The 15461-nt window shown below is 41.5% G+C and overlaps 1 protein-coding gene across 2 annotated transcripts in view; it reads right to left on the reverse strand.

Annotated features, from left to right (window-relative positions):
* LOC119503019 (ephrin type-A receptor 7-like) overlaps nucleotides 1-15461 on the reverse strand; it is a 184901-nt gene that overhangs the window by 123430 nt on the left and 46010 nt on the right. Inside the window, exons 2-4 of one of the 2 annotated variants that reach the window (XM_037794440.1) lie at nucleotides 13563-13627; nucleotides 10209-10881; nucleotides 8620-8954 (exon numbers count right to left, since the gene is read on the reverse strand). In XM_037794440.1, coding sequence (XP_037650368.1) covers nucleotides 8857-8954; nucleotides 10209-10881; nucleotides 13563-13627 — 836 coding nt within the window. In that variant the 3' untranslated portion in view covers nucleotides 8620-8856. Of the gene's footprint in view, nucleotides 1-8619; nucleotides 8955-10208; nucleotides 10882-13562; nucleotides 13628-15461 lie in introns of those variants that run through there. The other variant, XM_037794439.1, reaches the window with a different exon arrangement.

Below are 15461 nucleotides of genomic sequence, written 5' to 3' on the forward strand. Positions count from 1 at the left end.
ATAAATAGGTTAGTTTCTCTTTCTGTTCATTCTTTCCTGTCTTTGTTAACAAATGATCACGTATAGGCGTTATCAAGACAATACAACTATTGCACATATTTCTTTCAATCAACTTCTATCTTAATATTTTTTTATATCAAGATGGATACTGATAATGTCTCTGAAGAGTTTCGTCACTGTCCTGTGAAGATCAAGTGTCTCCAAAATGTCTTCTTTCTATGTGCTAAGTAAGTAAATTTATTTTTTCAAAGTATCATGCACTTAACAAATAGGAACAATACAGACATAACAAATAGGAACAATAACATAATGAGAGTGAAAGAACAAATACAATACACCTCCATGCTTGTCAAGCAAAGTCAAACAATGTCAAAACAAATGAACACAATCCATCTTCCACATTACAGCTAGAAAACAAAACGTAGGCACAGCTGAGGCACAGACTGTGCCTTTAACACATCAAACATAAAGCGCCCCCCCCCCCCCCCCCCCACGCTGTTGTTAGGCATTTAAGATAAACTGAGCTAGGTGAAACCATTTGTCTGTAAGCAGGACATTCTGCAGACATTTTAAGGAAAAGCTCTGTATCTAAGATTGTGATATAAAAGGACAATAGAACAAAAAGTGCATTTCATTTCGACCTTTCCCAGATCACATAGGTGACACTTTCTATTCTCCCTCTGGAATTGAGTGGAAACGTCCCGTTTTTCACCGCCAGAGGCAAGTTACCACACCTCAAACTGGGTTATTTTGAGCTAAGGACAAAAAAAGCTGAGTTTTCAGCTTTGCGACAATGCATTTCTTCATATAATCTAACTGTTTTTTAAATGGTTTATTTGATATCGACGTTTTGTCAAAACATGCACAATGATGTTAAGTGGAAATAAACAGGTTTCTTACACAAACGGTCAGGTTAATATGTCTTCTAGGAGGAGGAAGAAATGGTGCTGCATTTATTGGCTGCGCTGTTAATCTTCCCTCATTGTTCCATTTGGATTTATATTCTATTGTACCTTCTGTATATCATTTGTACTTGCTGCTGAATAACACAATTATATATATCTATCTATATAGCTTAGTTTATATTCCCCACAGGGATATACCAGTATATTTATATATCTTAGTTTACATTCTCCACAGGGACATATATCTATATAGCTTAGTTTACATTCCCCACAGGGATATACAGTATATTTATATATCTTAGTTTACATTCCCCACAGGGATATATATCTATATAGCTTAGTTTACATTCTCCACAGGGATATATATCTATATAGCTTAGTTTACATTCCCCACAGGGATATATATCTATATATCTTAGTTTACATTTCTCACGAGGATATATGTTTACATTCCCCACGTGTATATATATATATATATATATATATATATATATATATATAACAAAAACAGAGGGGGAAAGGGGAAATAAATCTGTATGACAAGGAACAAAGCTGTTTTAATAATCTCTTTTTATGCCTTACTGACATTACACCTGTCACTTACTTCTACCCAAGAGTTTCTCTTTCAGGATATTTCCCTCCTTAACTGGATGTTTGACTCAGCTCAGTGGTCATGAGTGAGGCAGAGAGAAATGAGGCTGTCATGTCGGGTGAGTTAGCAACATGATTAAACTGGATGGCAACCTTTTCTAACTTTGATGCATTCGTGTCGGCTGTATTTAATTCATGAGTCTGGTGTGAAAGATTGAAAGTGGTAAGAGGGAGGCGGAGAGGAGAGGGAAGGATGGAGGTTGTAATTTGCGGGTTTATCCCACCTTCTCACTGATTCTGCCTGTGGCCAAAGAACCCTTTTTCTGTGGTTTTATTTCCTTCTTCTCCATTCTCTTCTATCAATACCCCCTGTGACTTGCACTTTTCCCTCTCCTCAACATCTTCCAACTTACTTACTAGTTTTTCACTTCCAACCTCCTCATCTTTACTCTCAAGTCTTCTCATCTCTTCCCCCCCATTGTCCTCCCTCTCTTAATTTACATCACCCATTCTCCCGATTTCTCATTTCCATCTCTCACAGGCATCTCTCCACACTGCCACTGTGTTCGTTTGAAATCATCCTCCGCTTTTACAACTCATATTTTATGCATTCAGCTCTTATGCATAACAACTAACAAATAGCAACCACTAGAATTCTCTGACTGCTCTTCTCTGCAACACCGTGTATTCCTTCCTGCTCGTTTCCCCCCCTTTACATTTTCATTTCTTCCCCATACCCATACATCAGACCGGCAATATGTCATCCAGAGTAGGCTCTCATGACCTCGCCTCCTTTTGGGGAAAAACAATCCCATGTCCCTCGTAGACGGTAACAGAGTTAAATTGAAACATGTCTCCAAACTTCTACTTTAAACAAACCGGTAATAGTAATAACGCTATGCCGAGTTGCTGTGTAGCTGGTTGCACCAACAATAAATCCAAAAACGCTGATTTGTTCTCCTGTCGTGTCCTAAACAAGATATAATAGATGGACTTTATGGCTCCAAGCTATAGACCAGACCAGCATGGCGTCATCGCTGAGGCTGCGCTTCCTTTTGTGGGGAAAGAAACTCGCCGTCACAGGAGAGAAAATGATGAAAAGCTGTTGTGTAGCGGGTTAACCGAGGCTTTTCACACTGAGATCTGAGGCACATACAATACATGAATATTCACTGTCAGAGTGGTAAATCACTAAATGATGCAGGTGACAGTGACTAGCGTGGCGAGGTAACGTTAGCTTGAGTGGGAGGCTGCTGCAGTAATACAGTCATACATTAACTTTATACCAGCATCAGACTGTCATCTCCAGCAGTTGGCTATTAACAGGTTGGTTATTTACAGTCAACACTTAGCCTGAAGTGATTCAATCAGATATGTAGAGATGTCTGGATAAGCAATATCCGGCCACTGTGTTGGACGGGGGAAGACTGAAGGGACATGGTGGCAATCAACCTTAAATTATTAAGTTATCGTAAATGCTTAGGTTCAGGCAAAATAAAAAACAAACGTTTGTATAACAAGAAATTAATGGGTACAAATTTGTCAAAATTACAATCCAAACATACGTCAAATTGCATTGAAGTACCCGTATGTACCGGTCTGATGTATAACATCCTCATGTTTCCTTTCCTTCCTTTCTTTCTTACCTTGCCTGATTCTCCCTAGGTGAAGGAAGGCAAGGGAAAGATGAATGCTTGGCTTCCCTCCAGCTCACATTTTCAATAACATATAGGACATTTTAATGGTCTTTCTGCAAGAGAGCCCGTGCATATAGCATGCATGCATGTCTATGTGGGAGCATTTCGACATTTATATTAGTGTGTGCAAATTTTGCTCACGTTGGCCGGCTAAATAAATACATCAGATGAAGGAACACATTTGTCTCCCAGGAGAATGTGAATTATTTAAAATGAAAGCTGGGGAGAGAGATGACTAACAGTGGCGGGTGGGTGACGAGGCTGGAGAGGAGAGGCGGGAGATGGAGAAGGATGGAGGGAGAAGGGGGGGGAGGACCAGATGGGCAGGGGTGGCACTGAGCCAGGGAGAGCTGGTAGAAAGTAAAGGGGTAAAAAAAAAAAAAAAAAGGTGCGATAAAAGAGAGAAGGGGCATGAAAGAGGAGTCGGAGAGGGAGAGTGGGGGCGGTGGGCGATAGCGGCTTTTGAGAGGCTTTTGTATAAAAGGCACAAATCAGTCGGAGGGAAGCGAGGAGAGGGAGGTTTAAGAAAATAAAAGTCAAAGGAGAAAATACGAGGCGACGTCTGTCTGAGACAAAAAGAGTTCGGGGAGGGAGGGTTGACGAGGACATGACGAGAAGTGACAAAAGACAGAGGGGAGGATGAGTGCGACAGAGGGAGCGACTTCAGAAACATATGATTGGGCGAATTTTGAGCGCACACAAACACTCTCTCTCCAGACACACACACACACACACGAGATGAAGCTCGGAGCTTCTCCAACAGATTTCAGCCTGTTAACCTGCCTCAACCCGGCCTCACCCTGCCACATGGTCTCCACAGGGGGCAGGGAGGGAGGGGTGGAGAGACAGAGACAGCAAGTGAATATTGAAAAGAAAGGCGGGAGAGAGGGAGGGAATGATGATAGAAAAGCAAGGAGAGGAGAAAATGAGGAGGTAGAGAGTGAACTAACGGAGGTTTAAGAGGAAAGTCATGAAGCTCCGCTGAGATCAGTGGGGTAGAAATTAAGCGCACACTTATTTGGCAATGTAGGGAGTGCACAGAGGGGTGAACGGGTGAGGGAAATAAAGAAGCGAGAGGGGAGGGGGGGGCGAGGAAAGGGGGAGGAGAAGGGAGGCGTGTAGTAAATTACAGAGGGAAGGAGAGCAATGGGAAGGAATAGCAGGGGTGGCGAACGCGCCTGAAGCCGGATTGCGGAGCGCCAAACAACGGAGATAATAAGAGAATCTGCTGAAGGCGCGCGGCTACGCTCGGTAATTATATAGAAAGAGCAGCCTGCCTTAATTAGAACAGGATGGAGCTCATGAGTGTGACAGAAACACACACGCAAATACACATGAAACATAGCATTTATAGCGAGGTGAATCATTACATCATTTATTTTTCCCCCCTCGGTCTGTTCCTGCTGGAGGCATTTCGTAATGAGATTGGAGAACACATGTGTGAGTGTGAGAGCTCATCACCGCGAGTACATGTAGTGCAAATTTGTGAATGCATGCAGGGTCAAGATATATAGCAGCAATGCTGTGTGTGCACATGCTGCAAAGGATGATTCCACACTCCAGTATATCACTTCTAACGGCTCTGTTATTTAATTCTCTCTTCTTTTTTCCCCCCGCTTCCACACCTTTATTACACAAGAGGAAGCTGACTGAGCATATATGCTAATTTCCAATAACATCCTCCTTCACATTCACAATTAGAAGCTGGTCAAGTGCCACCGCGGTCTTCCAGTCTTCTGAGCGACCGGGGGATTAAGTGTCTCTCATTCATTCTTTCTAGAGTGGATTTATGGTAACTTGATTTTAAGTGATAAAGGAAGGGGAAACTGAGAATAACAGACTTTTAACACTGCGAGCATTTTCTTGAGTCAGCTTTTCTACAATTAGACATTCATTCAGTAATTATGCACAAAGCTGGAGAATTGAAAATCTCTTATTTCTCAGATTTATATTTCAAGATTTAAATCCCAAACCTCTTTGTTGTGTATTTTTGTTTACTGGGCTTGTTTTTTTTAATCCAATGGTACTACAAGATTGTGTTTGGGTCTGTTTTTCTTTTTTTTAAAGAGGACCTATTATGCTTTTTCCCTTTCCTTTGGTGTGATTTATTGTTTTCTGTGCATGTAAAAGGTCTGCAAAGTTGCAAAGCCCAAAGTCCACGCCAAAGGGAGTTACTCTTCCCCACAGAAACACATAATTATACAGTGCTATAAGCAACTTACAATGCATTACAAGTATGTTTATAATGCATTATAGACATGAGTCTCAGAGAAAGTGTTACTAATATATAAAAAAAGAATGAAAAAAAGAAAAGAAAGCAAACATATGTATTGCCTGGACTATTTGCTGTTTCTTCCTAAAGACACAGTTAAATAAAGCTAACTTCAGTCAATCAGCAATTTAATAATCATGCCTTTATCAGCATTGAAATGGCAGAAAAGGTTAGAGAAGGTACACTATGACTGTAGATGTGAAGTAATCCAGTGTTACCGGGGTCTGGCTGGCATGCCAGTTACATTGCGTGTGGTAATAATCCTCTTCTCTCTTGAACACAGCACTATCCGCTCACACCATTATCAGTAGCTACTCACTGGCTATTCAATATTATTGACCTGCACTGAGACGCTTAGTGCATCTGCTTTCACGCAGTTACACAATTAGACCCAGGAGTAAATAAGACGCAGTCGCAGAAGCTGTATACAAACACACACACAGAAATAAGCTGACTATCATGTCATGATTTGCATTCATTATATTATGTTTCACAGCGATCAGTCACGCATGTCCTCCAGAAACACATACATGAGCGTGACACACTGCTGTTATCGCACTATCCACTTCTACCAGACACACACACAAAGACTCAATGTCTTTCTTGTCCAGACACACAATTAAATCAACCCAAGTGTGTGTGTGCGCTGTGGAGTCGAGCGTACCACAGCAGTGCTGCTGAATGTGTGCGTCCTCGCTATATGTGTGTGTGTGAGCAGTCCCAGCGCAATTCCTCAGTTTAGTGGAGCATTACGGCTGATCAATAGCTCTGGTGCAGTGGGAGATGTCGGGGTTGGGGCTGCATATTCATACCATTACGGCTCAACTGAGAAATGAGGCGCTACATGGGAAGTATGTGTGTGTGTGTGTATAGATGTATGTGTGTGGGTAGATTCCTCTTAGGGGGCATGACAGGCCCTGTCACCTAGTAGACCGCACTGTTACTCGCTAAACTGTACCCAGGGAAGGTCGAAGCATAAGATCTCTCTCTCTCTCTGGGCTTCCTGTCTTCATTGGCGCTGTCACTGGACTTTAACATCCTTGTCTGCTTGCTCCGTTGGCAACAAGCCTGGTCTGTCCTCTATTCCCCCTTTACTCCTGCTGTTCCTTCAAAAGTCCCTCCAGTCACTGTTAGAAATCACATATTGTCCTCTCCTCACCTTCGCCTCTCCAGCATTTCCCGACATTGCTCAATATGCTCTCTGTGTCTGTTGGTTTTGTCCGTTCGTCAGATTTTATTGTCCTCAGCTCAGCTTTTATTGCAGACGAAGCATTGTTGGTAATTACAAAAAGCAGGTCAAGCAACACATACTTTGTTTGCACAACGGACCAACTGCCAATATCAGTGGGCAGCACTTGTCTCCAACTTTCAAACACTTACAAGAAGGGCCAGGAATTCTGCAACACAGCCAACGTTCTGCATGATCAGCATAGCTGATTCTACCAACTTCACTACTAATACTTCTTTCCATTTTCACTTAGATCTTTTGTTATAAACTACTGGTTCCTCTAACAAGCTGAGTGTGTTTCAACAGCTCATCATTAACTTTTGTTGAAAGGACACAGGCTGTTGTTTTTCTTTCCCTTGTTCTTTGTAAGTTTGTTTCTGTCTGTCTGTTCCTATCCAGGTGTCTCTCACATCCACCTACAGGCCTGTCTCTTTGTTGCCTTTGTTCCACTTTCTAATACTACTACTTTGTCATATTTTCTAACATCATGCAATCCCACAATATCTACCCAAACACCTTGGTCCAGATGCATACAATTATGTGTATGTACAAAGTTGGGCTGTCAATCGATTAAAATATTTAATGGCGATTTAATCACAAATAAAAAAAAAACTAAAAATCACAAGTTGCGTTACATAAATTAGTGGCGTTAAAACCAATTAGCATTGACGAGTTAATATTGCGTTAACTTTGATAGACCTAGTTGTTATGCTTGTACGTAACATGACGTAAAAAATTCCACTACGGGTGGTTGTTATATATTTACGCTAGTTATGTTGTTACATTGTTATATTATTATTTTAACACAAACCATGATCTTTTTTCTAACCATAACCAAGTCTTATTGTTGCCTAAACCCAACCAATAGTTTTGCAACGTTAACCACTTTGCATTTTGCATTTCTGCGAGCATCATACTGATATAGCGGATATGAAACATACTGTATTTTTCATATCCATAGTTTTTTTTGGTTCAGAAACATCGTCATTCAACGCATCCTGTGATTTGCAGAAATGTACAACGCCAACATTTTTTTTCTGCTGAGTGGGTTGCTCAATCATCATCAAATGTCAGACAGGTAATCAACGATGACTTTTTTTATAGCACCCACTCAGAGCTTCACAATACAGGATCAAATTAAAAGAAATGAAAGAACACATCAGCACGAAGAAATAAAAAGTATGCCTCCATACTTACGCATCTTTTCGCTGTAAATTAATTACTGTATCGGCAGGAGTTCTCAAGATAAATTCCCTTGTCTGTCTTTACGTAGTTTAATCGTCTAAACATTTTATTGGCACGATGAAGTCAAGGTGAAGAACATTATCAAGGTCTGAACTTGGCTAAAACCCCAGCTGTAAGTCGGATCTGTAAATCTTACCCATAAAACCCCACCGCTGGCAGGAGGAAACGAAACAGAACAAGTTCATCGCCAATAATAGCAATCAATTGCAACCATCAACCAGAACAACAGCTGAAAGAGTTCAGCCCTCCTACTAAATCACCCCTCCATTACGCGGCACACAGTCTGCTGTCCAGTGACTACGACACCCACGTTGCATTGCACAACAATGCAAGATGGGGTGTGAAAGCTAACAGCAACAGTCAGGCAGATCAAACTGTCGCTGCTGTATGAGCAATAGGCTGTGACAAAAGATCCCAATACTGTCCCTCTGTGTTTACGTCAGAGTGAGACACCCCACGCCAGCCACCAGCTTTACACTGGCAACATGCACTGTAAATGTGTGTGTGTGTGTGTGTGTGTGTGCAGGTCATTCAGGCTACATTCAAATGCTAAAGGAGAGGCTGTGGTGTTAAACTCAGTAGGGCACAGCCATCTGAAGAAAGACTACATTAGTCACCGTGTTCACACTCACACAAATGACTGTTCAGCTTTACGGTTCAAATACCACGACTCACATGACGATACGTGTGATAATAACACTCTATGGACGTACGCATGAATCAAGGTAAGGCCCTCAGCATTGATGTCAGTGTTGAACAAAAGCAGGAATGGATTGACATTAAGTGCAAAAGGCTTTTTCTGTACTTCTATTGTCTGTCTTTTACTTTCTCCTCTTCTCAACACTTGTTAACAGTCTTCTTGATTTCTCCTTTCGTTCCTTGCTCAAATGAAATTATTTCTACTATTCTCCTTCACTCTTACAGTATCTGTTGCATCTTCACAGCTCGACCTTTCCTCTCACTTCCAACCTCTCTTCTCACTTCTTTCCTCACCTGTCTCCCTCGGTTCTGTTTCACTGCAAAAACCTTCATCTTATTAAAGCTGCAATCAGTAACTTTGAACAAATGTGATAAAAAGTTATTTTTATAAAACGGTCACTATATCCTGACAGTCGTGCATGAGATAGATGATCTGTGAAAAAAAAGTCATGTTCCTCTGCCTCCTCCTGTGCTCCTAACGGCAATTACAAGACTTTACCACGCCTGAAGGAAAACAACCAATCAGAGCCAAGCAGTCTCTAAAGCAGCTGTCAATCACTGCTCACGAAACTGCAACCTCCGATCAAACTGTCACGCCTCGTTTCTACATAGCTCTGTTTACGTATGGGGGTCTACCAGAAGTTCATTCATTCCTATGGGAATCTCTGTGATCTCCGACGTGTTTGCAAAACTCATCCTTCCATTTTTCTTTTTTTTATGGTCCTTTTTTACTTTTGCGGCAGATTAGGGACAGACCGCATGCACAGGAAATTAGCATAACACACTAACTTGCTAACATGCAAAGTTAACTTTAAGTTAGCGTAACATGCAAACTTCCATAGTGAATTAATAAACTGATAAATTAATGTAATACTATTTATACCCTTTTTCCTAAGTGAAAAGTTTGACAACATATATATAAGTGTTGTGAACTACTTGTTAAAGGACGTATGAAACACGATGTGTTCTGTATGTTTGTCTGTACATTTAAAAGCTGGACTTTTTTGCATTGTTCTCAGTTTCTGTTTGTTTCTCATACCAGAGAAATTGTTCATTCATTCCTATGTGAATGTCTGTAATACAGCTCTATTTATACATTCTTATCTAAGAGAAAAGTTCAACAGCATATCTAGCAGTTTTGTGAAGTATTTTGTTAAAAGACGTATGAACCACTATATGTATTTTATGTTATACAGCTAACATGCTACGAAGACCGGAGCAAACATTTTCATGTTTCAAAAAATTACAAAAATATACAAAAGTTAATTTAGAAGTTGGATATTTTTTTGCATTGTTCTCACTTTGTTTCTCATACGAGAGGAATTGTTCATAGTTTGATGTTATTATGGCAACGGAACTGAAAGACATCAACAGTACTTGAAGTAGTCAATCAACTCTCCTACCTTCACATCTGCTTTGCAAACATTTCATTGCCTTGTTCTTTCATTTGTTTGTTTAGTTCTCCTTTGCTCACACAATCCCTCTCTTGTTCCTTTTGTTCCCTCTTTGTTTTCTGGCCTCTTTCATCTCCCCATGGATCCCACCCTCTCATTTATTTATTTATTTCCTACCTTCACAGCTGCTGTGTCCCTCCTCGAAGCCGGCGCTGCAGCTGCACTTCCCAATGGGCACCAGCCATTCCCCCTCGGCGCTGCAATGCATCCTGGGAGGGCTGTCGGCGTCGACCTCGGAGTTGTTGACGCAGGTGCCGCGCACCTCCACCAGCGTGGCGAAGGCCGCCTCAGCCACCGTGTCGGGGAACACCGCCAGGTTCTGGACCGTCGCGAGGCAGCGTTTGTAGTACACCCGCACGGCCACGAGGGCCACGCAGGCGCCGACGTCCTGGAAGGCCAGGTGGAAGCCCTTGCGGTTGAGGTGGCCGATCTCGCGCACCTCCGTGTTCAGCTTCATCTTCCTCTCGCCCAGGTCGCCCTGCGTGAAGCTCTCGTCGGCGGCGATGGTGTCGATCTTGGTGTAGCGGTCCTCTCGGGTCACGCCCCCGAGGTCCCGGTCCGACTCGACGTAGAGGAGGTTGAAGGTCTCCTTGCACGTGCCCGCCACGCCGGGGATGCTGTTGCAGTCGCGCAGCGTGAACTGAAGCTCCACGAAAATGCGCTGGCCGCCTCGGCGCGTCACCCAGCCGGTCTGCAGCCAGTTGTTCTGCTGCGAGGGCTCCATCACATTGCACACCTGGTACGTCCGGATAGGCTTGTACTTTTCATCTACGCCGCTTATCTCCTCCCACTGGAGAGATGGAGGGAGGTGGAGAGGGGGAAAAAAGAAGGAGAGACAACAAAGAGGATTAGTGGTGGAGGTGTAGTGAGGAGGATGATAGAAAACAAGGAGAGGAAAAGGGAACGAGAGGAAGGGAGGAAGGTCATGGGAAAAAAGATGGGAGGGGAGTCAGTAATATAGTTAAAACATGAGACGAAAAAACAACGAGGAGTGATAATATGAGGGAGTGAAAAGACAGAAAACAAAGTAAAGTGAGGTGGGCGGGAGGCAACACAGATAATGAAAGAGAAAGTCACAAGTCAGAGAAAGACAGAATACATTAAGTGCAGGTTAACAGTCTAATGACACAATGTGACGAGTGGGAGTCTGGGCGTCTGGAAAAGCATCGGCACTCAAATTCTTTAATAACGTCACAGAGAAGATGACAAACTGCCCAACCTCAGTCATTACATCAGCCCTGAGTGGTGTTTCTGAAACGACGGGTCAGACCTTAGTCGCTTTGTTTCTTTTTTATCTTCACCTCCTTTGTCACTAAAAGTAATGGCATTTAAGAGGAATGTTTGTTTAATATGTTCGCCTACACGCTGCTGCTTCACTCCCAAGAAATGCCTAGAAAAATATATATATATATACAGCACATTTTTCTGAAAATGGTAATGAAGTAAAGGCTTTTAGTCTTTTATTGATTTGGATAATTGAAAATGATTGGTCCATCTGCTGACAGAAGTTGTTGGAAGTAAAATGACTGACTAAATTGACTAATGTAGATTTCAAAGCAACTGTATCCTTCCTTCTAGATACAACCACCAGTTAAGGGTCTGTACACAATTTATTAGGCGTTGGGGGGTTCAGAAAGGGGAGGGATTCACTATGTTTTTCTTTTTGCTGAAGGGAGGGTAGTCTTACTTGTTTTGTGAGGACATTTCTCACCCCAGATTTATGTTTTACTTAATTTCTTTGTAGTAAATGTTATCAGTGTTTCCAACACACACATAAACTGTTCTTGGGCGGTCCGCCCAAGTTTATTTGGCAACCCATTTTAGCATTATTTTGTTTTTATTTTATTTTTTATCTGTCCAAGAGAACGATGCCATCCGTGATCGATTAACTAGTGGCAGCAGGTTTCAGTGGGAGACACTGTTTATTGTATTTTTTTTCCGGAAGTTAACATAAAAAACATGGCTTTTGTTTGTGCAACCGGTCATAAAGGTGTGTTTGGCCAGGTGCAGAGGACAACAATCTTGTCATAATTTAAACAATATGCGGCTGTATAAAAATTATTTTATGTATCCATTAAAATATTAAATATCTAAATTGCATTAGACCATCTTAAATTCTATGCACTCTAAGTTATTGAAGGTAAGCAAATTGTACCACTATTGTTATATTATGTTAAGTTGTTGGTAGAGGGTGTAATTATTCTCTTACCCAAGGAGGGGTCTGAAAAACGTATGCACGAGTTTTTTTTTTAATAAAATTAAACATAAGGTTCAGCTTACCACAACCCGTCACAACTCAATGAATAATTACAATAATAATATAATATAATTCTCGTACAGTCCCTATGTCCAATAGTAGCAGAGTTAGTATTTACCAACTGCGACAACAACGCTGGTACTCTTTTCTCCTTGTGAGTCTGTGTGAGTGTTTATATTTCTGTCCGTGGTCAGATTTTGTCACTGCAATAGCGACGCAACCATGTAAGATGCAGTCACGAAATCTTTACGGATGTGTAGTTGAGATAAAAATTAAGGTAGAGTTCGAAGATGGGCGTGGTCCGAGCAAGGGCACCCGAGGCAGGAGGGTAGGACGTAGGGAAGACCCCTCCCGCCCCCGGTCTCTAGTTTTATGATATATAATTTTTCCAGTGGGTGAATGATTACAACTCCATGTTACTATTTGAATTACTGAGAATGACTTGATAGAAGTGAAAGTAAACTGAGCACCGAATGTGGCATACACATGCACAAAGCAAACCAGACAGTGGATATAGATTATCTGTGATGGTAATGTGATAAACTGCACAGCTGCCAAGGTGACTAAATCAAAGTGTGTTCTCCCTCGGTTCTATTGGGGACGATAGGTGAGTCACACAAGTCCATTAATCTTAAGATTTAGCTTTGCATGTGGTCCGACAGCCTCCTCAAACTGACGGCGGCTCAACACACTCTACACTGAACAGTACATGTGTGCTGTTTATATAATAGACACCTTGGGTGTGTTGCGTATTGAAAGGCTAACCTCCAGGTGGGAAGTGGGTGACAAACTGCTTCGGCGGGGGCAGATTCTTTTAAAAAAAGGGCTCCTGCCTTCGTCTTACAGTCATAACTTAGCGCTAAGCTTTTCACAAGCCAAATGGATCAATACGGAGGGGGACCATTTATCCGTGGCAGCATATCTGTGTGGCTGGTTTGGACACTGCAGCATCCTAGTACGCATAAGCACCATCGATTAATGATAATGATGAGCTATGGACTGGGAGAGAAGAGAACGCGAGGTGTGAGGAAGGAAAGGAGCGGTGAGTAGAGGAAGGAAAAGTAGAAACAGCATGAACAGAGGGATGAAAATGGGTGGCCCGGGCCAGCTGTTAAGCAGGCAGCTGTGTTGTGGATCCGAGCGATTGAACAAGCACATGTACAGACAAATAAACACACACACAGACAATGAAAAATGCAAGTAAGCACACTTACTCCATTGGGGGGATAGGACGTCCAGCCCAGCTCTGCCTGAGTCTCTTTAGAATTCAGCAGCACCACTGCAGGAAATAAAGAAGAACAAACAAACAGAAGAGGTCAATTTAGGGGATTACAGAGACAGTTTGCATTTATTTTATCTTGTCAGTATAAACAACAGCGCCTCGCGAGTGCATGTCAACAAAGCAAGACTAACTCATAAAGAACGAGTGGTCTTTTACAAGTCTAACAATGCGAGTGCAACATGACATGTTACTTTTGGAATAATGAAAGAAAGAAAGCCATTAACACCGAGGCAGGTCAGTCAAAACGTGGTGAGGGTGAACGTATCCTTTGATGGGTGCATTAATACCATCTGTTGAGGACTTAAGCTGGACAAAGAGCTTTCCATCTTCCGCCGGCTTCAGCAGTAAAAACACACCAGAGGCGGCAAACAAAACACGGCGGTGGAGCTTTCAAAACAAGCCGAGAGACAAAGAGTACCCTCAGTAGGCTTTCAATGACCGAGCAGAGAAAACACTATACTTAAGGTCTGCGTCCTGTGTTTTCCTTTCAGCACCATGGACAGGGAGCAGGAGCAAGACTCGAGTCTGGTTTCAGCACCATGGAGAGCTACGCAAGAAATAAGGAGGTGAAGCTCAGAGAGGCTTCAGTGCATTACTGCTTGTTTAGCATTAGTTGCTCAAATAAAAGACAGACAACAAGGAGAAGGTTTCCTAAAAGGAACATCCAGGAGTTGAAGCTGACATCTGCAGGTATTTCTTGTTTGTATTAAAAGTGATCTCACCACAATATCAGTCATAGAACATAAATACATTTACTTTATTACTGACTTTAACTACAATTTTGAGGTACTTTACTTTAATACAGTATTCCCGTGCTATGCTACTTATACTTCACTATGTTTATATGGAGGAACGGAAACTGCCGAAATAAAAAATAAATGAATAAATAAATAAATTACTCGATAAATAAATAAATGTCATTAAATGTAGCAAAAATAATATTAAAAATAAATGTAGTCATTAATTAATTGATTAAATGTTACATAAATTGATATTTCTGTTGATGACACATGTTGAGTGACAGCTGCCTCATTTGCATATTAAGGCAGAAATGCATAAATAGATGTGTAAAGAAATGTATAAAGAAAAGAATACAGAAATACATAAGGGGTGAAATGCAAAGGGAAAATTGTGTGTAAATTAATAAATGCATAAATAAGTAAAAAAAATAAAAAAAATAAAAAAATAAATGAATAAAAAAATAAGTGCAATATATTTTATACTTTTTTTTTTTTGGACTGTTGGTGTCGTGAGATAAAACTTTAAATAATTTTACTACGTTTCATTGACAAAAAGATTAAGTGATTAATCAAGGATATTCATCAAATTAATCAATAATAAATCAGTCTTCGGTTGCAGTTATGTTGTAGTACTCCTACTTTTACTTCAATACAAGATCTGAATACGTCCACCATTGAAAAACATCTGTGATTACACACTGTGAAGACACACTGCCCAGTGCTTAAGCACCCTGCTCAAACCAAAGTTAGAAGTTCAGTAGTCGTGATGTCTTTGAGCAGTCAGAGTGAGAATGGCTGTTGCTTCCCTCTCAGTAGTATGCAGCAGGCGTACATGAAAGCCATCATCAGCACATTTATCTTAATCTATAATGTAATATCAACATCTGTAGCGACATATGGTGAGCTGCATTACCGCCTCATTTTTAAAGGATTTTGCTGACATTAAAGTTACCCATGCTTTAAGCTCATCTGCTTGAAAAGACCCTCTCCAGTACCCGACACACACGCACGCGCGCACACACACCTACAGCCTTGAGGCAGTATGAGTCTGACAACCAGACTAAACCAGCAGTTTGAACAACATCCTGTGC

This window comes from Sebastes umbrosus, chromosome 15 (assembly GCF_015220745.1).
Source record: "Sebastes umbrosus isolate fSebUmb1 chromosome 15, fSebUmb1.pri, whole genome shotgun sequence".
NCBI lineage: Eukaryota > Metazoa > Chordata > Actinopteri > Perciformes > Sebastidae > Sebastes > Sebastes umbrosus.